Source organism: Erpetoichthys calabaricus, chromosome 7 (genome assembly GCF_900747795.2).
Source record: "Erpetoichthys calabaricus chromosome 7, fErpCal1.3, whole genome shotgun sequence".
Lineage (NCBI taxonomy): Eukaryota > Metazoa > Chordata > Cladistia > Polypteriformes > Polypteridae > Erpetoichthys > Erpetoichthys calabaricus.
In genome coordinates, this window is record NC_041400.2 from 76,040,510 (window position 1) to 76,063,898 (window position 23,389).

General features: G+C 41.2%; 1 protein-coding gene across 19 annotated transcripts in view; it reads right to left on the minus strand.

Annotated features, from left to right (window-relative positions):
- Positions 1 to 23,389, minus strand: part of celf4 (CUGBP, Elav-like family member 4) — a 1,311,271-nt gene that overhangs the window by 242,535 nt on the left and 1,045,347 nt on the right. For 10 of the 19 annotated variants that reach the window (XM_051930108.1, XM_051930106.1, XM_051930120.1 and 7 more), the window contains exons 5-7: positions 22,171 to 22,250; positions 17,911 to 18,054; positions 17,173 to 17,320 (exon numbers count right to left, since the gene is read on the minus strand). In XM_051930108.1, coding sequence (XP_051786068.1) covers positions 17,173 to 17,320; positions 17,911 to 18,054; positions 22,171 to 22,250 — 372 coding nt within the window. Of the gene's footprint in view, positions 1 to 17,172; positions 17,321 to 17,910; positions 18,055 to 21,848; positions 21,942 to 22,170; positions 22,251 to 23,389 lie in introns of all 19 variants that reach the window. The other 9 variants (XM_051930103.1, XM_051930104.1, XM_051930101.1 and 6 more) reach the window with 1 other exon arrangement.

Below are 23,389 nucleotides of genomic sequence, written 5' to 3' on the forward strand. Positions count from 1 at the left end.
AATGAATTATACTCCAGTTTCTCAATGAAAAAAAAAACAAAATTTAACTTAGTCTCTTGCTCACAATGCTCATCATGCCTTTATTCCACGTTTTTAATTGATGAGTATTAAAAAAATTAAATTAAAACATACTTAGACTTTCTGCACGTTTTAATGCTAGTCATGCTTTTCTATTTTTGGTTTGTATGGGGCAGAGGCAAGTTCAAGTAGACTAGAAGGGGAGTTGAGCAGCAGAGATTTAAGAGAAATCAGAAAAGGACTGCCGGTGAAAAGGCTTAGGTCAATGCATGAGAAATCCTGACTCAACTTTACAGCAGCGCCACATACTGTATATGTTGTCCTTAGTGTTGTCATCTCCCCTTATTGTACTGTATGTCTGATTGTCTCACTTTGTTTTTCTGCCATGTTGACATAGGAACTGCACTATTAAGGGTGGCAAGGTTCAGTGGAATAGTCCTTAAGCAGGAGCAGGAAGTAGTTTAAAAGGAAAAGGATGTACAGTGTTGAGAGGGATTTACAAAGCCAGAGAGAGGATCACACTGATTGCTTTTGGGAGGGTAAAACACTTTACTGTTAGTAAAGCCACTTACCAGAAAAAAGATGTGTGCTGCACCATCCAGAAGCATATGATCAAGGATTGCAATGTTAATTTTTTCCTGAGACACATCCAAAGTAGTTACCCTGGAGGAGTGGGAAGCTCATAGGTTGAATATGTGGTAGGATATAAAGTGTAATTTCTTACTGGACTGAGATAGCATTCTGAGACAGTTAACTGTAATTTTGTATAGTTTGTGTCAGTCTCATTGTGTCTGAGTATTGTGCAAACATGCATTTTTTTTGTATTTAGCATTACATATTGTCTTAACACAATCCAGCACTATCTGACAACGGATTCTAGGTGTGTTGCCTTATAATTATGCGGTAAGGGGAAACAGAGCAGAGATTTGCAGGGCCTTAATAGTGTATCAAAAAGTTGGCAGCCGACCTGATCATGGCCTTTTCTCAACTTAGTTTTTGGGGATCAGCATGTAATTAGCCAAGACCATAATGTAAGCCAAAAGTCAAAGTGTAAAACCAAAAAAAAAAGAAACCCACACATATTTCATTATTTACATTTTTTTTCTCAAGAACAAGTCTTTCACTGTTCCTTTTTACTTCTCAAAATGTGGATGTCTTACTGAGTGCACCACAAATGTTTATACTGTCAACTTGATCACACCACATTCTGCACATAATCAGCAAAAGTGACTAGTAAAAATTGATGTTGTTACAAACAGACAACAAAGCCATTCATAAATAATGCACAAAATGGTGGAGCATGAGAAAAATGACAATGGAAATGGCAATACAATGGTGTTACAAAAGTAACAATAAAAATATTAACAATATAAAAATGCAGCTCAAAAACATTAAACAATCTAAATTGCAATGGGTACCTAAAACACCATTGAATAATTAGTATAATATCATGTTATTTTAGCCATTTAACATCTTTTCCTCATCTTGGTGGTCATTTAACATGGTGGACATTTAATATCTGAAATCTACTGGTGCTGTGACATTCTGGAATCTGGCAAATAAAACTGGGTGGGCAATGTCGGTCCTGGATGGTTGCAGTGGCTGCAGGTTTTCGTTCCAACCCAATTGCTTCATTAGAAACCAATCCTTGCCAATCTCAGACCTTATTTAATTTTATGGCTTGTTAGTCTACAATGTTAATGATTTGAAGGCTAAAACGGATCATTTTCAGTCTGTCACATTTTTCCCTTAAGTGTTTTATTGTATCAAATAGGGCAAGACGAATCCAGAGATGTAAATGGAAACAAGCTAGATGGAGAATGGCTGGCTCTTTTGTTATTTCCATCTTATTGTTAATAAGGAACCATTAAAACAGTGAAAGTTTAAGATTGAAATAAGCAATTAAGGGTTGGGAACCTTAACAAGCGAGACCACTAAAATGAAGCATTAAAATGTCACTTGAGCAATAAAAGCTTCATCAGCAATAATTGACTTCTCATTAAGAAACTGGGTTGGAGTAAAAACCTGCAGCCACTGCAGCTCTCCAGGACCAACAATACCCACCTCTGCACTAGACCAATCCAATAGACCAGTAGTTCTCTACAAGGGAACTATGGTCATTAGGTGGCCCAAGAAAACTTCCCCAGCATCAGCAAGATGACTGAAAATAATTATAAAATAATAGCAAAATAATGAAATCATTAAAAATTGAGCTGCAGTAAGAGTGTCATACTTAATGTGCAGACACTGGAATTGGCCCTGAGATCTTTTTAAAGCAGTCCAATTTATCAACATTCAAGTCCTGTCACACATGACCAGTAATGACTGTCAGTTTTATGAAAGACCCCATTTAAAGTCCATTTAATCCATAGGCTTTATTTGTATATAGTTTAACTGGATTATGTTTACACTTGGCATTAAACTCCATCTCCAGTGTCTATATCATGACCAGATAGAGACTGGGTAGACTCTTCACATGTGCACAGCAAATTGAGGTTTAGTAGTTGCTCGTTTTATTTGTGGCATCACAGCTATGATCTTGTAGTTAGAATGGAAATGGGCTGTTCGTAATGACCCAAAAAGGCAAAGTGAAAAGAAGGTGACAGGCCTCGGTGTCATAAAGAACTTCAGTTTTTTAGTATGATGTCAAAGACTTGATAGTCTAATGAAGAAAAAGATAGGTTGACTTTACACATAACACTCCACTCACTTTTTAAAGCTGCACAGGTTTCACACCTGGCTGCTCTTCCATGACTTACCCGATTGCTGTGACCAGCCCACATGACACTTTTGTGTCCTTCACTGACTTGATTATAGTATGTTGAGAGAAAACACATTTTCATTTCCACTCACATTAAAAGTGGCTATCACCGATTGAAACACTCCAATACTGAATACAGAAGTAGCTTCTGTAATTAAGTTATAAAAAAATGTTTGTAGCGGCAAATTCTGCATTTTAAATATTACTTTTCAGTTATTATTTTAACAAATGTTGAATAACTTTGTGCTTAATTTAAAAAGTGAGCAGCTTTTGTTGTTACCAAAAATATCTGCAGTGACAAATTCTGTGTTTAGGTAATTACTGCTCATAATTTATTCCTTAAAAAGTGCATTCTCGTTGTATGTTATGATTAAGAAATTCAGGCACTAGCAAAAATAACTTATTTAATAAAAACATATAGGTTAGGTTGGTTTTGAAATAGCTTTAAAACTGCTTTTGAAATGCTTTAAAAAATATATGCAGTGTAATAGCACCAGTTGCAAATATAGTTTTGTTAATCAATGTTAACTTCAAAAACAAGAATGCAAAACTACAGTAGAGGATAAATATCATTGACCCTCACATATTCTTGTGGTACACTGGAAGACATTGGAGGAATAAAGGGAGAGAACCGCTGCAACAGGCCATTGCAAGATCCTGCAGTTAAAATGTTGTGCCTCAATGTTAAGATGGACATATGCATTTATATTCCATCACAAGAGGAATCACTTCCTGCTATTAGGAAGAAGGATCCTTCTCAATATGTTACTATCAAAATGGATTTGGATGCAAGTAGTCTGTATTGTATTACTGCAAAAGTGACATGCTGAAGGAAATTACATAAACCAACCCTGGCTATGAGCTGGTAATGTGTTGGTTTATCTGTGTCATAGTGATGTACCTTAAGCAAATGCTGACATCATCCATACCATGGGTGGGCTGTGCTAGACTATATATCAGCAGCATGTTCAGTCTTCACCACTGCCTCTGCTGATTTCCATTTCTGCAGAGCACCTCAATAACTGAATAGCTTGGTGCCTTATAGTACATTTACTGATATGCTTTGAATACAAGGGTATTAAGGCTATTTATGCCATTTTGTCTTACATTGGAGTCACCAAACTGACTTCCATTGAGGAGACTACTGCCTAAATTTGCAAATAATTGTAGGATCTAATATCAGGCAGACATACTTATTTGAACATAATCTGCTTGATTGTGTAACTGGAGTCACAGTAAACCAATCTTAGCATTATTCAGCTGAGTCAAGATAATATATAGTTTTCCCACACACCTGAACAGTTTTTCACTATAAATATCATGTCTACAGTTTCTTGAAAGCCACAGACAGTGCAGATTATTATATCATAAATAAAATAATTCAGACACTGTGGTAAAAGGTGCTATATTGCGCCCGACCTGACACAGACACACACCGAGGCACGTGTAAAAAGCACAAGGATCTTTTATTTTTCTTCACCTGTGGGGCACGTCTTCCCCGTGAACCCAACAGGCAATACACAGTCCCAAGCACTTAAGCAAAACACACAATCCTCTACCTTGGCACCACCACTCCTCCCAGGCAACCTCGTCCTCTTCCTCCTGATTCTGGCTCCTGAGTGGTGGATGCTGGCCCTTTTTATAGCCCACCCGGAAGTGCTCCAGGTGCTTGATCACCTGTTGCTAATTGCACTTCCAGGCGGGGCTGTAGAGGTATCCACAATGGCTCCGGGATCCATGCAGCACCCCCTGGTGGCCACCCCAGATCCCCACAGGGTTGTGGAGACCTCCATCTCCCATGGAGCCCTGCAGGAACCTGAGGCACCATGATCAACCAGGGAGGCAGCCACCAAGTATCCTGGGGGAGGTACTGAGGAGCCCATGGCTGCTCCCCCGGAACATATGCAGCAGGGGTGTCATGGCCGCCCGTTACAACACCAAAACATCTAACCATTGTCACACACATGCAAATGGGAGGCAGCTAAAGGGATCAAAAAAGGATAATGCCACTCTGGACCAAGGGATGGCAGGGTGCACTGATCCTTTCTCTTTTTCCTCTTCTGACTGAACCTGGGAAATTCCACCTGGGCTTGATGACATCACTTTCTGTCCCTGCCCGGATGACTCCATGTCTGTAAAGACCTGTGAAACCAAATCTTCACTTTTTGACAGCCAATTTCAAGTATACAGGGGGCTGCCCCCAAACCTTTCTGCAGTGTGATCTGATTCCTTTCACAGTGGTGTAGTCGGCAGGATGATTGACTCCATGAGGAACCAGCAGCAGGACCTGAATTCTGAACTCCAGCCCTTCAGGGTCCAGGTGGGAAAGTACTGTGTGGCCAAGTATGGGGCATGGGTTGCGGGTCGGGAAGGCCAGGCGCAAGCTTCAACCCAGGGGTCAGTACTAAACACAGTCCTAAGGGAGAGTGTGAAGAGGGCTAACAGAATAGAGCCTTGCTGGAAGGGGGAAGTACACAAGGCTTATTATGGTTTCTCAGGAGAGAAGACTGCCTACCAAAACCCCACAAAGGCAGAGACCTATGAAAAAGGTGGCAGAGCCCCAGGCCAGCAGGTGAGGGGAATATTGAGGTGGAAGTTTGACCCCGAGTGGCCAACCCCCTTCAGGCCTTCAGCCTATGGGGCAAAATTAGGTGCTGGCTGAGGACAGACAAAAACGACCAACAGGTTGTAGAACGACTTGCCTGTTTCATCCTGATAAACTCATTACCAGCCTGGCAGACAACCGTTTAAAAACATGGTCATTCTCATTGAGATCATCGAGGGACATCCACCTCCTGTTTCACTGGCTATGAAGGATTGCAGAAAAAATTAACCACAGCAGTCCTTTCCAAGATTGGGCTGATAATAAAAGTGGTTTAACACTGACCACTCTTTAACAAAACCTGGGCCTAGTAACGGACGGAGAAAGTACGTCTCAAGCTGTCTCCACGTCATATATAGAACCAGGCAAGAGTGGAGACTCAGCTCTTCAGAGTGACGTGGCTATTCCCAGGACGTCGCACAATGAGATGTCATCATCAGGACTACAGCAGAACGGAATGAAACCACACCCCCTGAGGTCGCTGTGGACCCTTTAAGGGGGAACAATAGAACAATGACTCCCTCAAATTCACAAAAAATGCAGTTATTCTGGTCAATGGCCATTGCACTCAGCATCCTATGCCACAGAGTCCTCACTTTGTATTAAATAACGACCTTCTTTATTGGGTAGCAGAGCATGAGAGGGAGGTACGGTTGCTGCTGTTAGTCCAATGGTCCTACTTGCAGTATGTCTATGAACTAGCACACACCCACCTCCTGGGTGCACATCTGGGAACTGAAAAAACCCTGGAGCATATTAAGCTCCAAATTTATTGGCCGTGAATAAATGAGAAGGTTTGCTGCTTTTGCACATCCTGCCCGGAGAGTTAACTGCGCCTAGCTACCTCCAAAGCTATTGCACGGGAATTATTAGGGGTCTCTAACGGACCAAGGGACTCCATTTAACTCAGAGACATTCAGGGAAATGGCCAAGTTACTTAAGATAAAGCATTTAAAAACCTCTGTATATCATCCTCATACCGATGGTCTAGTAGAGAGGTTTAATCAGACCCTCCAGCAGATGAGCCAGAAGGTGGTCAACGAGGATAAAAGGAACTGGGATCGCTCTTCCTCCTCTTCCTTTTTGCCTATCGGGAAGTCCCAAAAGCCTCCATGGGGTTTTCACCTTTTGAATTATTGTATGGGCAGCAAACCCAGGGAATTTTAGATATTTTAAAAGAGGATTGGGAGGAGGAGGAGGCCCTCCCCTCCACAAATATTCTATGCACAGTTACGCAATATATTTGCAAAAATTTGGCCTATTCTAAAAGCAAACATGGAAAAGGCAGCTCAGGTCAATCATTATGATCATGGCACATCTCGGCGGAAGTTTCGACCTGGAGATGGTGTCATGGCCCTCGTTCCCACCTCTGGAGATCAAGTGCATGCTGGAGCTAGGTGTGATAGAGGAAAATCATAGTCCCTGGTCCAGCCCTATTTTCTTGGTCTCTAAGCCTGAGTGAAGTTGGAGATTTGCAATGACTTCTGGCAGCTTAATTAAGTTTCCCAATTTGATGCCTATCTGATGTCACAAGTGGCTGGGATAGCCTGAATTCTTGGCCACTCTTGATGTAACAAAGGGGTACTGACAGGTTCCTTTAATGGACTCCGCGAAGGCTAAGACTGCATTTAGTACCCCTAGTAGTCACTAGCAGTATTGTGTCCTTCCATTTGGGTTACATGTGGCACCCACAATCTTCCAACGTCTGGTGGAAGTGCTCCGTCCTCATAACTCTTATAGTGCTGCCCTCCTGGAAAACATGGTCATCTATTCCAGCACATGGAAGGAACATCTACAGCAGGTCAAAGCGGTATTGCGGACATTAGAGGAAGCCGGTCTTTGTATTAAACCAAAGAAATGTTTCTTTAGGATGAACGAAGCCAAGTATTTAGGCTATCTGTGAGACCACAGTGTTCCAAAGTAGATGCCATCTTGATAGGTCCTGTCCGAAGACCAAGAGGCAGGTCCAAGCCTTTCTCGGCTTAACAGGATACTACCGCAGGGATGTACCCCGATTTTCTGAGAGAGCGGTGCCCTTGACTAAACATACAAACAATAGGGCCCCAAACATTGTGGAATGGGATGATAACACAGAAACTGCATTTAGTGACTTAAAACTTTTCTTTGCTTTTTATTTTCCAGACAGACTCTTCTGACACAGGCCTGGGGGCCATGCTGAGCCAAAGAGTCAATGGTGTTGAACACCCTGTCATGTTCCTCAGCCAGAAATTGCTGGAACGGGAAACCGGGTATGCAGCAGTGAAGCGGTAGGCCTTGGCGATCAAATGGGAGATTACACAGCTGAGGTACTACCTCTTGGGCCGTGAATTCATGCACCTTTACAGTGGATGGCCTTACACAAGGAATCGAACCCATGGGTCACAAGGTGGTTTTTTAGACCTACAGCCTTTATGCTTGTTCACCATTGGGACTCTCTTCACGCCATCGCTGATTCTCTTTCTTGGGTTCACAACCTCTCGGTCAGGAATGCCTGACCCGATGGGTCTGGGCTGAGGGGAGGGCCACGTCATACACATGCGCATGTGAGGCAGCTAAAGGGCTCAAAAAAGATAATTCTACGCTGAACTAGGGGATGGAAAGGTACACTGATCCTTTCTCTTTCTCCTCTCCAGATCGACCATGGGAAATTCTGCCTGGGCTTGATGATGTCATGGGCCCAATATCATCACTTACGGTCCCTACCCAGACAACATCATTTCCCCTGCCCATTCTTTAAAACTGCCATGTTTTTGTCTGCCTGCCAGTTTTGTTTTGGTTTGGACTGATGTCTGTAAAGACCTGTGAAACCAAATCTTTACTCTTTGACAGCCAATTTCAAGTATATGGATAGCTGCCCCCAAACCTTTTTGTGGTGTGGTCTGAGTCCTTTCATACCATCTACAGTATTTCCTTAATCTGATTTTTCAGGAAATGAAGGAAAGAAATGATTTTTTGTTTAATCCAGTTGTTTAAATAATGTCAACAATTCAACACAAGTGAGTTTATCTGGAAAGAAAACATGCAAACACAATGAGTCACCAAAACCCAAAGTCATATTCAGGTAAGAAGAGTAAGAAAAGAAATTGCTCAAGTCTAGTTATTTAACATTTTACAGCTTATATAATACACATTATAACTTTTGTATCTGGCAATTACTGTAACTCAAAATCTACTGTAAATACACAGAAAGCAAGTTTCCTTTTTTGCACAAACAAGTAAAGCTCTTTGTTAGACAGTAGCCTGTCTATAGTTTAAAAGAAATGTGTTTTCCTTACAGGTTTTTGGTAGATTTTTGAGCTTACAGATTTATAGTTTCAAAGACTTCCAGCTTTTAGTTATTTTTTTAGTAATCAAATGACATCATATATCAGTGCAGCTTCTCACTTAAAATTAAATTAGAGGCAATGAGTCTCAAAACTTGGTACAATAAGGATGTAAATTAGTTTGGTCTGAGTCTCAGAGGAAGGTGCAAATAGACAGTGAAGGTGTGCAGTCAGAACTAACCACAGTCTCATAGTTGAGGGTGCCAGACCAGTATGTAGAGTTAACAGTTGTAAATGCCGAGATGGATGGACTGGCATCCCAAATAGAAGGGAGAAAAGTTCCTTACCCGGACAGGAGGCTCCAGGTGAATGGACAGGTGTCCCAACCAGATTTGTCTGCAGTACCTCTCCTGGTCGGGAAGAAATGGAGGGACAGGAAAGGACTGTCTCTGGGGGCTATTTAGTCCCCCACTATGGAAGGTGGTGGCTTCCCTTGGGTAGAGCTTTACTTCATGCTTCCGCAGGCCTCATTGGGAAATGTAGTCTAGGTGAGCAGCTCTGTCAGGGTGTGTGGGTTCTGCCAGAGGCACACACCTGGAAAGAGGTACTGCCTGGCCAGAAAGTGCTTCTAGGCTGAAGGCATTTGAAACCAGAAGTACTCCCGGGTCTGGCATAAAAGAACCCACCCAGCCTCAGCTTGCCTGGAGGAGTGACAGAGGATTTATTGTACAGAGAAGTCTGCATTTTGGAGGATTGTGATCCGTATAAGGTATTTTCATGAAATAACCATAACTTTATTGAAGCTCTTGACACTGTGTCTGCACTTGTGTGTGGCGTTTGGGGCTCTGGGTTCCCCCTAGTGTTAATAAATGGCATAGTCATCCGCGCTGTTGGCAGGGACCTGCAAATCTCAGAATTTCTTTTGACAAAAGGCCCAGACAACTGGGAATGCACAGTCCACATTCGTTTATTTCAGCTTCTAGGAGAGTGATGCGAAATCTCGAAGTCCTTACTGAAACAGTACAAAAACGTTCGAACGACAGGTCAACGTGGATAATCTTGCTGAGAAAATCCAGCTGGTGCAGGTGTTGCTATGAGTTCTGGAGACTCTTCAGACTGCAGTGACATGTCTAGAAAACACAGTAAAAAGCACCCTTCTTTGCCATTGAGGGGTACTTATGAGCAATGGAAGTCAGCCTGCTGTTAAAATCATATTTGGCTGGACAGGTAAGAGAGATCTGTACAGTATATGAGATTGGAACCCATTGTGAAATGGTCCCCACTACTCTTAAGGGGAATCACATTTTCTATAAATAGCATAAAAAGAGAAAGAAACTCCCTCATACTTGAAAGCTTAGACACTGAGGTAATTCCTCAGAGTACTGAAATCAGGATGAGTATAGAGACAGGTGCACAGGGCGAAGGGGCCCCAGAGACAGGTGTCATGAACTAAGTAGCTGCTGTTCCTACAAATGACCATAATATTGTGGGTAACTGCATAGAAGTGAGTGTTCAGAGTGACAGGGGTGCTCAGCATAACAGGGGCATTCAAACAACTCTGTCTCCTGTACAAACAACCAGATCTGATGTCTCTAATTCCTTACCTCCTCCGTATTCTGTAAAGGCTGTTCAGTAGGTAAAGAGCCCCTCATTAACCCATCAAGGGTCTCAAACCATTGATTGGCGGGAAACAAATGGTCTGAGATGTCCACCCACTCCAGTTCTGCTTACCTGGAGTAAGCAGGAAAAAGAAGGTGAATTCAAGCCAGCAATCCCCAAAGCTCAGGAAGAAGAAATAAGTATGAAATTTCCCTGTTATTTTTAAAAAGCTGAGATAGTGTTTTAAGTAACAAGGATAGGGCATTATTGGAGACACTGTCCTCAGCTACCTAATATATGCCCGAGTGACTTGAGTGGTAAACCCCTCCTGCAGAACTGTGGGGCGAATTGGATACAACCCGTCGGGGGAATTAAATGTTTTTCTTCCAATGCAGAATTATATGGACACTATGCTGTGCTGCCCTTGGAATGGAAATACCCCTTCATGGGACCAAATGCTGCACATTATAAGGCTCAGCTTGGGGTTGTCATGTAAATGCCAAGATTAATGTACTGGCATCCTGACCTGAAGCGAGGAAGGTTCCTTACCCAGATGGGAGATCTCATGTTCTTGGACAGGTATCCCGGCCAGATTTGTCTGCAGCACCTTTCCTGGGTGAGAAAAAATAGCGGGATGAGGAAGGACTGTCTTTGGGGGCTATTTAATCCCTCACTACGTTAGATGGCAGCTTCCCTCGAGTAGAGCTCTCATTCATGCTCCCGCAGTGCACCTTAGAAAATATAGCCTTGTTGAGTAGCCCTGTCAGGGTGTGTGGGTTCTGTAAAAAAGGTGCACATCTGGAAAGAGGTTCCACCTGACCTGGAAGTGCTTCCAGGCTATAGGCATTTGATGATGGAAGTACTCCCTTGTCTGACATAAATGAAGCCACCCAGCCTCATCCAGGTGAATTGAGTTGGGAAGAGGTGGACAAAGCTTGCCTGAAGGAGTGACGGAGGATTTATTTTGGAGAAAAGTCTGCATTTTGGAGGAATGTGCTGTATAAGGTATTTTCATCAAATAAACATAAAATAAACTTTATTGAAGCTCTTGACTGTGTGTCTGCACTTGTGTCTGGGGCTCTGGGTACTCCCTAGTGTTCATAAAGTTTACAGTCAGGACATAAACTGTATACTCTTATTCTGTTTTTCTGTAACCTTCTAAGTTTAATGCATCTCATATTTTAAGCAGCAGGGTGCTTTTTTTCTCAGCTAAATGCCCCTAAATGGAGTGTCTGGTTTTGCCATTAAGAACAAATTTGAATGCAGGCAGGTGCGTCAAAGCTGTTTAGGGAGGTGCTTTTGGGGGGAGAGTGTTATGCACAGCTGTAAGGAAAGGACCCACTATGGAAGCAGAGAAGTTCCCTAAAAGGAAACCATTCATTGCAGATCGATTATGTGAAGCAGTGCAGAGTGAGACAGCAGGGCGCTGTCCTGACTCTCACTTGCTGCTCTGCAGCTTCATTACTTCTGGCACAGATTACTAAGGAAATCAGATGGATGCAATTACTTTATAAATGTATGAGGAAGCCTCAGTCTTCATGTGTGAGGAATGCTGACAGAGCAGCAGATCCATCTAGCTCTTGCAATCAGCATTTAACCTCCAAACTAGTCTTCCTGACATTTCACACTGACCACTATTTAGGACAGGGCTATTCAATAACAAATTCAGTTGGGTCAGATTTTCAAACCAAAAAATTTAGCTGGGCCAGACATTTTCAGCAGTTGGTAAGCAACAGGTAATGACAAATTTTAAATCAACACAAATGAATGTATTTAAAAACAAGTAATGTTTATTCATTGTTTCCCTTTTACATTTGGTCACATCTGACACAGGCACATCAAAAATGTATAAAAAAAAACAAAAAAAAAAGCTGTAACTGAACATAATCTGAGGTAGTAACAATACTTTTTTTTTCCAGTTTTGAATTAAAAAAATAAACATTTTTCTCACATCTGACCCAGTAACATCTCAAAGTGCATAAAAATCAAAAAAGTGCACAGAGTTAGCAATAATACTTGTTTCCCTTTTGAAATATGAGATCCTCCCCCAATTTAAAGGGGTGGTCGTGACAGGTAAGGGATTTTTATTTTCATACAACTTAAACTTTTTCAGATGGTTTTAATCACTAATATGACAGGGGGTAAAATCCGAGTTCCACAACAAAGCCATTCCCGTGGAATTTTTTTTCCCCAGAAAAAAACTACCTGAGTAAATGTTTAAGAGCAAAGCTGTACATATGACATGAAAATGGATTAGTACATTTATTTTAAAATGTCCTTGTACAGCGTTCTTGTGTGTCAACTAATGAATTCTTAATTATAATTATTATTATTATTTTTTACTAAATCTTGTTTTCCATGTTTCTTTGTTGATGAGCTTCCTTTGAAGAATTTATTCGTAACAGAACATATAACACGCACGCCAAAATGACTGAAGCCACAACTAAAAGTGGCACTTTTTGATACTATTTTAACAAAGTTTACTGTCCACAGTCAATCACAGAGCAGCCCAGTAAAGCGACAGTAATACATCTGCAGTTCTAAAATGCAGACTTCATCACATTGCTGTGTATGACGAAACAGCAGGCAGGTGACTGCTCGTACACATTAATTGACAGACAGGTCTGCATTTTGCATGGGGTATGTACTAAATCAAAAGAGAAATGGTATGCAAAGATGCATGAACACAGGGAGATCGGTGACAAATCACACTTTAGTGTGCTGTGCTAAATCAGAAGGGACAACTGAATTCTACAGGGCAGGCACAGATATATTCATACCAGGGAACCTATATGATGGGCAGAGGAATTTCAAATGTTTTGCATGCCTACCTTTTGTTTTGATGACCGGTTGCATCATATTCAGCCCTTCTTTCATTATTCTGGCAAAAGTGTAACTAGTCTTTCGTTGAAATTCATGGCTGTCCCATCAGCAGGGCCATGTACTTAGAAATATTTTCTAGTGCACGTCTCCAAGTCTGACGTCATTTTTGCAGTGACTCCCTTGCACCCAGCATGGGATATAAACCAGCCTTTATACAGCTCAGGGGATATGCAAGGGGGAGCTCGTACTGACACATATGTTAACGGCACATACGTTCAACAATAAAAAAAAAAAAGGCCTTTTGCATCTGTTACAATATAATTAGTTTAAAGATTGAATGATTTCATTCGCCACTGGTGAACTAAGTAAAAATGATAATCACCAAACCTATTTTTGGTCACATTTGCAATCATTTTAGTGGCAGTCTGGAGCCCTAGTGGGACCACGGGCTGGTTGCTTCTGGGCTGCATGTGGCCTGCGGGCCGCCATTTGAATTGGCCTGGTTTAGGAGATGAGTAAAGCAGAGACATTTTATTTTGAATGTAGACTTGCAAGCTAAACAATCTAAGAAAACATGCAAACTGAAATATCAGGGTAGTGCTTGGCAGAGACTGCTGACTATATGTCATATTTTAAATCATTTTTTCTCATTTAACTGTTTTCAACCTGCAGCACTACAAAAAAGAAAGTCTAAATAGTAGGACAGATATATCTTGCTCTTTTTTGTGCAGTATCACATCTGCTTTGGAAGCTTATCATTGTCTCTTTTACAATATTTGTTATTTATAAAGCAGCATTAGTCTATGTGGAATTACACAGAATTGGGGCAAACTGTGTCCTCCAGCTACTCTGATATGTGTTTTTTAATAACATTGCATGCTACTTTTTTCAGACACTTGTATGGTATTCAAGAAAGACCCTTATGTTTTCAACATAATCTTAGCTGTGAAGAGAAGTCGTGCCTTGTGGTAATCCATCCATCCATCCATCCTCTTCCGCTTATCCGAGGTCGAGTCGCAGGGGCAGCAGCTTGAGCAGAGTTACCCAGACTTCCCTCTCCCCAGCCACTTCTTCTAGCTCTTCCGGGAGAATCCCGAGGCGTTCCCAGGCCAGCCGGGAGACATAGTCCCTCCAGCATGTCCTGGGTCTTCCCCGGGGCCTCCTCCCGGTTGGACGTGCCCGGAACACCTCACCAGGGAGGCGTCCAGGAGGCATCCTGATCAGATGCCCGAGCCACCTCATCTGACTCTTCTCGATGCGGGGGAGTAGTGGCTCTACTCTGATCCCTTCCCGGATGACTGAGCTTCTCACCCTATCTTTAAGGGAGAGCCCAGACACCCTGCGGAGGAAACTAATTTCAGCCGCTTGTATTCACGATCTCGTTCTTTCGGTCACTACCCATAGCTCATGACCATAGGTGAGGGTAGGAACATAGATCGACTGGTAAACTGAGAGCTTTGCCTTACGGCTCTGCTCCTTTTTCACCACGACAGACCGATGCAGAGCCCGCATCACTGCGGACACCGCTCCAATCCGCCTGTCGATCTCACACTCCATTCTTCCCTCACTTGTGAACAAGACCCCGAGATACTTGAACTCCTCTACTTGAGGCAGGATCTCACTCCCAACCCTGAGAGGGCACTCCACCCTTTTCCGGCTGAGGACCATGGTCTCGGATTTGGAGGTGCTGATTCCCATTCCAGCCGCTTCACACTCAGCTGCGAACCGATCCAGAGAGAGCTGAAGATCACAGCCTGATGAAGCAAACAGGACATCATCATCTGCAAAAAACAGTGACTCAATCCTGAGTCCACCAAACCGGACCCCCTCAACACCCTGGCTGCGCCTAGAAATTCTGTCCATAAAAGTTATGAACAGAATCGGTGACAAAGGTCAGCCCTGGTGGAGTCCAACTCTCACTGGTAACGGGTTCGACTTACTGCCGGCAATACGGACCAATCTCTGACACCGGTTGTACAGGGACCGAACAGCCCTTATCAGGGGGTCCGGTACCCCATACTCCCGGAGCACCCCCCACAGGATTCCCCGAGGGACATGATCGAACGCCTTTTCCAAGTCCACAAAACACACGCAGACTGGTTGGGTGAACGCCCATGCACCCTCCAGGACTCTGCTAAGGGTGTAGAGCTGGTCCACTGTTCCGCAACCAGGACGAAAACCACACTGTTCCTCCTGAATCCGAGGTTCGACTATCCGATGGACCCTCCTCTCCAAAACCCCTGAATAGACTTTTCCAGGGAGGCTGAGGAGTGTGATCCCTCTGTAGTTGGAACACACCCTCCAGTCCCCCTTCTTAAATAGGGGGACCACCACCCCGGTCTGCCAATCAAGAGGCACTGTCCCTGATGTCCATGCGATGTTGCAGAGATGTGTCAACCAAGACAGCCCTACAACATCCAGAGCCTTGAGGAACTCAGGGCGTATCTCATCCACCCCAGTCCCAGAGATGGGGGAGCCCACCTCCGAGTCCCCAGGCTCTGCTTCCTCATTGGAAGGCATGTTAGTGGGATTGAGGAAGTCTTCGAAGTACTCCCCCCACCGACCCACAACGTCCCGAGTTGAGGTCAGCAGCGCACCATCCCCACCATATACAGTGTTGACACTGCACTGCTTCCCCCTCTTGAGACACCGGACGGTGGACCAGAATCTCCTCGAAGCTGTCCGAAAGTCGTTCTCCATGTAATCAATCCAGCTGAGCTAATATTAACCACAAAATATCACCAATTAAAACAGATGTCTATGCTTATGTAGATATAGGAAATGTCATTATCTATGGGTCAAAAAGTATCAATACCCAGTACAGAGCAGGTAAGTTAAAGGAGAGCTTGAACATACAAAACACGTAGAACAAAAGTGTGCCATGTTAAAGACTGTATTTAAGTTTATGATCAAGCAACAACTTTCATCTTCTGTAGTGCTATGAAATGTACACATTTATTTCCCATGATCAGATGTGGAAAATCAATGTCACTCTCCACAGACAGTGATGCCACGTATTGTTTTCCCTGCTGGTTGATCTGACAGGAGTTTTTTGCCCTTTTTTCTCTGTGGGAAATTCAAAACACAACAAACATTTTTTTCTAGCAAAAGGATCCATTTAATTGTTTCCTGGAGTAAATGATTATTTTGTTTTAATGATCTGGCAGCCAAGGTAAAAAATATATATTTTGTTTGCAATTAGATACCTTCCAGACCTGGTGCTTCCGTGTTTGGTTCAAGAGGGCTGCATGAAGTGCAGGTTTTTATTCCCTCCCAATGTTTTGATTAGGAGGCAATTACTGCTCCTGAAGTAGTTATTGCTCAAGCAACATTTTGTGCTTCATTTCAGTAAACTCGCTTTTTAAGATTTCCAACTATAGATTGCTTCTTTTAGTCTTAAATTGTTACATTCTTATTTTACTTGCTTCTTATTTTCTTAACAATAAGGTGCAAATGAGAAAGCAACTAGACAGTCACAATATAAGTTGGTCCCTTGAACATCTCTGTGTGTTTATTATAAAGTATCTAAGGACTGAGAACTGCTAATCTGCTCCAAGTCACAAATTATTTGGATAATGTTCTTAAATAGGTAATATCTACAATATAAGAATAACCTGACATTTGACAGTGAAAAGAGTTACAAGCCATAAAACCGGATAACAAGTTCTGATATCTGCAAGGATCAACTGTTAATTAAGCAGTTGGGCTGGAGCATAAAAACTGAATATAGGAACCCCTGTTCTACACAGATGTCATATTGGTATCTTTACAACCTTCATATAATATTGTATGCCAACCAAAGGTTAACATAATGTTATACAGTATGCTATCTGCAGCACTTACAGATGATGTTACTTGTAAATAGTGCTATATATGTCAAAGCATAAAGAAATAAAACAACAGAGAAATACATTTTTAAAATTAGTTAAGAATGACAAAATAGGTTTCTGTGTCTCCAAATTATTTCATTAAAATACTGGGTAAAAAGACATCTTAACCCAATAGAACTCACATTCCCTTCTAATACTTAAGGCTAGACTTTTCATGTTGCTCACATTTTCTCAACACATACTGTATTATGCAAGCTTGAAGACAGAGATATGTACCTGAATTAGGAGTAATGGGAGGTCCTGCCAGCCCATTTACATTCAGTGTTGCCATTTGCTGCATCTGAGCGGCAGCAAATGCTGCCATTGGGTTGAGGTACCCGCCTTGTGTCACTGAAGCCATAAGTGCTGCTTGTTGTTGTACCATCTGGAACAAGAGGAGAAGAAAGAACGACAGACAAGCCCAACAAGAAGGATACTGTGCACCTTTTCTTGTGTTTTATGGTAAACAAGCAGTGATTTTTACCTGCCTACTATAAATCCTTGTCCCATTCTTATTTTGTTGGGATCACTTAAATCATTTTGAATCCATCTGACATATTCAGTAAAATTGATCTTCTTACATACTTTTCATCTTCAGTTAGATCTTTTTATATTTAGATCCTTTAATTTTTCTGTCAAACTCACAAAGCATTATCTTTCCACCTTTTGTGTATTATTTTCTTTCTCCCTTCATTACTTGGGGCTAGCTCAGTTTATGATTATCTATTTTTTTTTCTCAGTTTCTTCCTAAAGTTCCTCCTTCAGAGTAACTCATTGAGTTAATCACTCATTTGCTAACTTTCATAATCACAAGCTATATCCTTTTATCACTCATTTACTGCACTACATTGCACAGTCATTATTTTCTCTATTATGTCTTTCAACCTCATTTAGTTATGACATCTTGTGTTACTGTATTTCCCTAGACCACAACAGGGATAAGCATTGACCACACACCTTAGACTGCATACTTACTGCCTGTGCATAGGCTCCATAAGCTCCAAACTGGATGGCCATGGGATTGAACATGCCCATCTGACCTGCCATTTGCTGCATCCTCCTGATTGTCCTTTCTTTGTCTGTGTCTGCAAACTTCACCACAAGGGAAGATGAGGCACCCTGCAACACAACCAACACAGACATTCACTGCCTGTTTCTACTTGTATGTCAAGACAGATAAAGTGGACAGAGAAGGGCATATCACTTCAGGAATTCTTTTGATTTCATTCTCAGTCAATCCCATTTTCTCCTGAAATGGCACTATTTAGAGGGTGTGAATGAATGATCCTGGGAATCTTCACTTCCAGCACATTCTTAATCAATAGCTATTCTCTTTGTCCCTCCCCACTTTGTGGTCTTTCACTTAAATGGGGCTGCGTGCTTTATTGTGTTGAAAAAATAAACAATCCTATCTTCATCAATACTTCACTGTTTAACAGTTAAGTACACTGGCTCACTCATACTTCTTTTTTAAGATTATACTTGATGGTAAAACAGTACTGCTTAGAAGTGAAAGATGCAATCCAGATATGTTCAATTAATAATAATAATTCTTTACATTTATATATTGCATATAGTACCTTTAAATGCAAGGAATGACATTACAAAATAAAATAGTGGAATCAAATTAAAAAGCATTACTAGACAGTTGCTGTCTTCATTAACACTTTCTGCAGTTCTGACATACTATAGAGCTGAGAGAAGAAATCCAAGAAGTCTTTTACATATAATATCTATTCCTAATAAGCCTAAAGGAACTTCAGATAAATGTCATGATCTATAACCATCAAGTTATAATCCCCATCTTTATTGGTTTTAACTGCTAAAGCATGTTCTGATTATTGTCCCTGACAGGCAGTCGTTGATTTTAATAAAGAAAATGATTATTCTAGAAGAAGAGAATTCATTTTAACACTTCACTGTAGTAGGTCAACCAATGCTAGTTAGAGTTCTGTATCTGTAAGCCTTGACCAGTAAGATCGACCTTCAGGCTTGAACACAAATTTAGTTAGTTTGTGAATCATTTTGATTATCTCAGCTTTAGGTATGGAGAAGTTTAAAAGAAACTGAAAATTAAAATGCATTTACATTTCAGTTCGCTCCCCACTCATCCTGCTCCTGCACACTTTTTTGACTGCAGTTCTGCTGTTTAACATATTTCCTGTTTCCATTTATATTCATCCAAATTTTGCTCTTAAAATATTTCTATTTCTGAAAAGCTCTGAAAATATTAATTCAAATTCTGAAAAAACGGAGCCGACAGGCTGTAAATAAAATACTTTTCATAGTTCTCTCTGCACGACATTCCCCATTTTGTGAACAAGAGACAGGGAAACTGTGTGCAGTCACCTCTCCATCGATCCTCCATAATTGCCCTCTTAATTACACTCCACTGATAGATGAATTCTTAAGGCATACTCTTCTCCTCATTATTACCTCCCCTATCATTCTAAAAAGATTTTAGTTCAGTTCCTTAATAAGCTTTTTAAACCATTTCCAGCTCAGTGGTAAAGTGCTCAAGCTTATCATAAACAAAGTTTGTCATTCTGTCTCTGAGTAGGAAACTTTAGTCATCAACAGTCTATTAAAACTTATTGGAAACAACCCTGAGAAGTGTCCATTATGTCTACACTTTGATATTACTTTGGCTGTGAAAACCAAACTACTTTAATACTATTCAACAAAGACAATAAATGTACTGCTATTTGAAGTTTACAGTTTAAAATGATGTATTTTAAATGGCTGGTTACAGAAAAAAAAATGAATGAGCAACATCATATTAGATGTATGGAATGGTGACTCCTGATCAACTAACCTGATAACCACAGGGAATATAAAATGACCCCATCTCTACCTTGCTGTTTGTGTTCTTAATTTGATATTATGAAACACAGATTGGTGGCCATGAAAGAAGAAGAAGAAGCTAACTAGTATCCTCTTTTGTCATAAAGAGAAAAGTGTACCTCTTATTCATGTCCAATAAGGTTGCTGGCTAGACTATAACACATGATAGATATTAGGTAGCCTTGCTTTCAAAAATTTTTTCTTTTCAGATTCTGTATACTGAGGCATGTTCAACAATAAGCTTACAACTTTTTCTGATTCTGTGTTTTTTTTCCTTATTTTATGAAATATAATATTGCTTTCAGCATAACTTGGCTAGTTTTCATCCCATTATGGGAATCTAAATTTCTGGGATAATAAATACAAATTTGTGCTTAAATGGAGCAGACAGTATTTGATAAGGTTTATCACAACTACACTACACTCTAATATCCTTAGAAGCATAGGTACTTTTCAGACACAATTCACATCTGAAAACATGATATTCAGAGTAAAGATCTCAGTGAAATATCAGGGATGTGTTAGAGTGCGTGTTTAAATCAATATGCAGGTGTTTGTAGTTCTATAATAGGAATAACCTTGAAAGCTTCATTGTGAAGATGACAGAAAGCATGGGTCTGTGATAGATTAATATGGCATCAAAGGACCTGTTACGAAGATAACATACAAAAGTTGAGGCTGTGCTTAAGCAGGATTGCTCTAGCAGCCTAAAGACTCTGGCAGTTGATCTGACATTTGTTCACTATTTAGCTGTGGCTCCCATTCTGTACTGATGTTACGGTTGGAGAAGAGTGAATTTAACAATGATGTTAAAATGTTTAGCATTGTTTCCTGATATGTACACCTGAAGAGCTAACAGAAGAAGGCTTTGGGCTGCCATTAATACAAATTAGTATACATTAGAGACAAAATGCTAAGTGCTGCCTCTCAAATCTAGTTTTCTGGTTTCAAGTCACATGTTCATCTATTGTCCATGTAGAGTTTGCATGTTGTGCTCCTCCCACATAAACAAAGACACCTATGATAGAGTGACTAACGATTCTGTGTGTCTGAGAGGGTCAAATGATTTACAGGCACCCTGCTATGGACTGATTTTTGGCTTATGCACAACACATCTGTGAACTGAATTAGGCAGATCTAAAATTGCTTTATTGTGTTAAATTGCTACAGTCCATTTTGAGAGAGCATATGTCGGAAAAATGTTCTTGATGTAATGCTCTGCCACCCTGGATGTTGTAAAAACATCAGGCTTCTACTACAACTGAAACTTTACATTATTGGTGATGACTCTAACCAGTGACATGTTGCTGTTGATGTGAAAGGGGGATGTTATTTAAAGGGGAGCTTTTTATGTGTGAGTAATGCTTTCCTGTTGACAGAGAATGCTTTGAATATGGATTCAAAAAAGAAAATTGTTTCACTAAAACCTAATGCATTGGTGAGATACCATTGTTTTTCTGTCCACGCACTTATTGCTATTTTTTGTCATTTGCAAGTTGGGTGGAATATGGGTGGTCTGTATAACTTTTAGGCTCTTCCAAGCTTTTCTTTAACAAATAGTTTATGTCTAAAATGATGACATACTTACAACAAACTTCCAAGAGAACTGACTGCAACATTTACATGACCAATTTGAGAACACAGATGTAACACATTAAAAACAAAAAATCAACATCAGACTTATTCAGAACCACTTATCTTAGACATTAATTAAGAGTCTGACTGAATGGAAACCTTTCATCTGTCATTGATGTGCTGCACCTTACTGGTTATTTTACTTTGAAAGTGCTTAAAATAGCACTTCTGAGCAGTGATACTTAATCAAATTCAGAATTACAAGGTGAGGTCTCCATTTAGTATACTGTACATTTATAAATACATAGATACATATCCAGGCACATTTATAAGGTGGTAATTCAGAAAATGTAAACAAAAAAAAGTAAACAGTAATTAAAAAACAAAAGAAAGCAAAGAAATATCAAACAGATAATGAAGAACTGAATAGTGTGTGGTGAGTGCACTGAAGGGGACCTGCAAAAGTGCTGGCAAAGCATTATGATCCTCAATACCTTGTAATAGCCATCTTGTATATATGAGTATCTCATGTACGGATGCCATTGCCATGCCACTGGAAAAGAGACTACGTTGGCAGTGGAGATATCCTGGATAAATTAAATAAATAAAAAAAGTGAAAATAAATACATGCATACAAAAATAATGAAACAAAGAAATGTTTGAAAGAGATGACTAGATAAACAGCACGCAGCCTCCATCCCCAAGTTAGTTACAGTATTTCTTTATATTTCCATTGGCCACATAAAATGTGTGCTGCCTGTGCCCCAATACAGTGCACCGCCCTTTCCCTCCATCACTTGAGAGAAGTTTACTTACTGGCATGGTCTGGCTGCCATGGAGAGCACTGATGGCAGCTTGAGCCTCTGCATGTGACGAGTATTTCACAAATGCACAGCCTGTTATTGGAGAAAGGAAGAACAGAAGCTGTCATAATATCTTCAATTGATTTCACGTTATACTATATTACTCACTCTGATGGCACTCAACCCTGCGTTGGTTCCAGGCTCCAGCTCCCTGTAAACCTAAATTTGATTAAATGGTCAGTGAGTCAAGGAGTGTATGGATCTAATGATTAATCAACCGATTTATCATCTCAACATGTTGGATTATATATTGTAAAAAGGCGCTATATATGTGCCCGACCCGACACAGATTCACAATGGAGGCATGTATAAAATAAATAAACTTTTATTATTCTTCAGCTGGAGGCCACGTCTTTCCCGTGTCCCCCAGCTACAACACAGTCCCCAAAGCACCAACACACCGCACACTTTCTTCTCCTGCACCACCACTCCTCCCAGGCAACCTTGTCCTCCTCCACCTGACTTTGGCCGCTGCGTGGTGGTTGCTGGCTCCTTTTATTGGGCAGGTGCTTGATTACCGACATCCGGCTGCACTTCCGAGTAAGGCGAAACCAGTGCCCAGAATGGTCCAGATGCTCCTGCTGCAGCACCCCCTGGCAGCGCCTGTGGAACCCAACAGGACTGCACAACACTCCAACCCCCATGAAGCCCTGCGGGAGTCCGAGGCACCGCTTCAAACCAGGGATGCTGCCATCTAATGTCCAGGGGGAGATACTGGGTTTCCAATCCTTGTTCCCCCAGAAGATATGCTGCAGGGGTGTCCCAGCCGGGCATGGGCCCTGGCCGCCTGCCACAATATGTAAACAGTAAAAATAATTTGTAAATTAGAGATCTATAGAATATGCTAAAAAGTCAGCAAAGCTGAACACAGGAAAAAAGAAATGTAAGTTGGGTTGAAAAAAAAATAAATTTCAAAGTAAGGCACCCTGGGAAGAGCAACACCTAAGTCAGGGGTGTCCAACTCCAGTCCTGGAGGGCTGCAGTGGCTGCAGGTTTTCATTTTAACCATCTTCTTAAATAGTGACCACTTTTTGCTGCTAATTAACTTCTTTTCCCTTAACTTTAATTGACTTGACTCAGATACCTGAATTGTTTCTTTTTTCCTTAACTAGCAGCCAAACAATAATGACACAAAACGAGCCAAAACACGACGCTAAGCTGCGTCTATCACA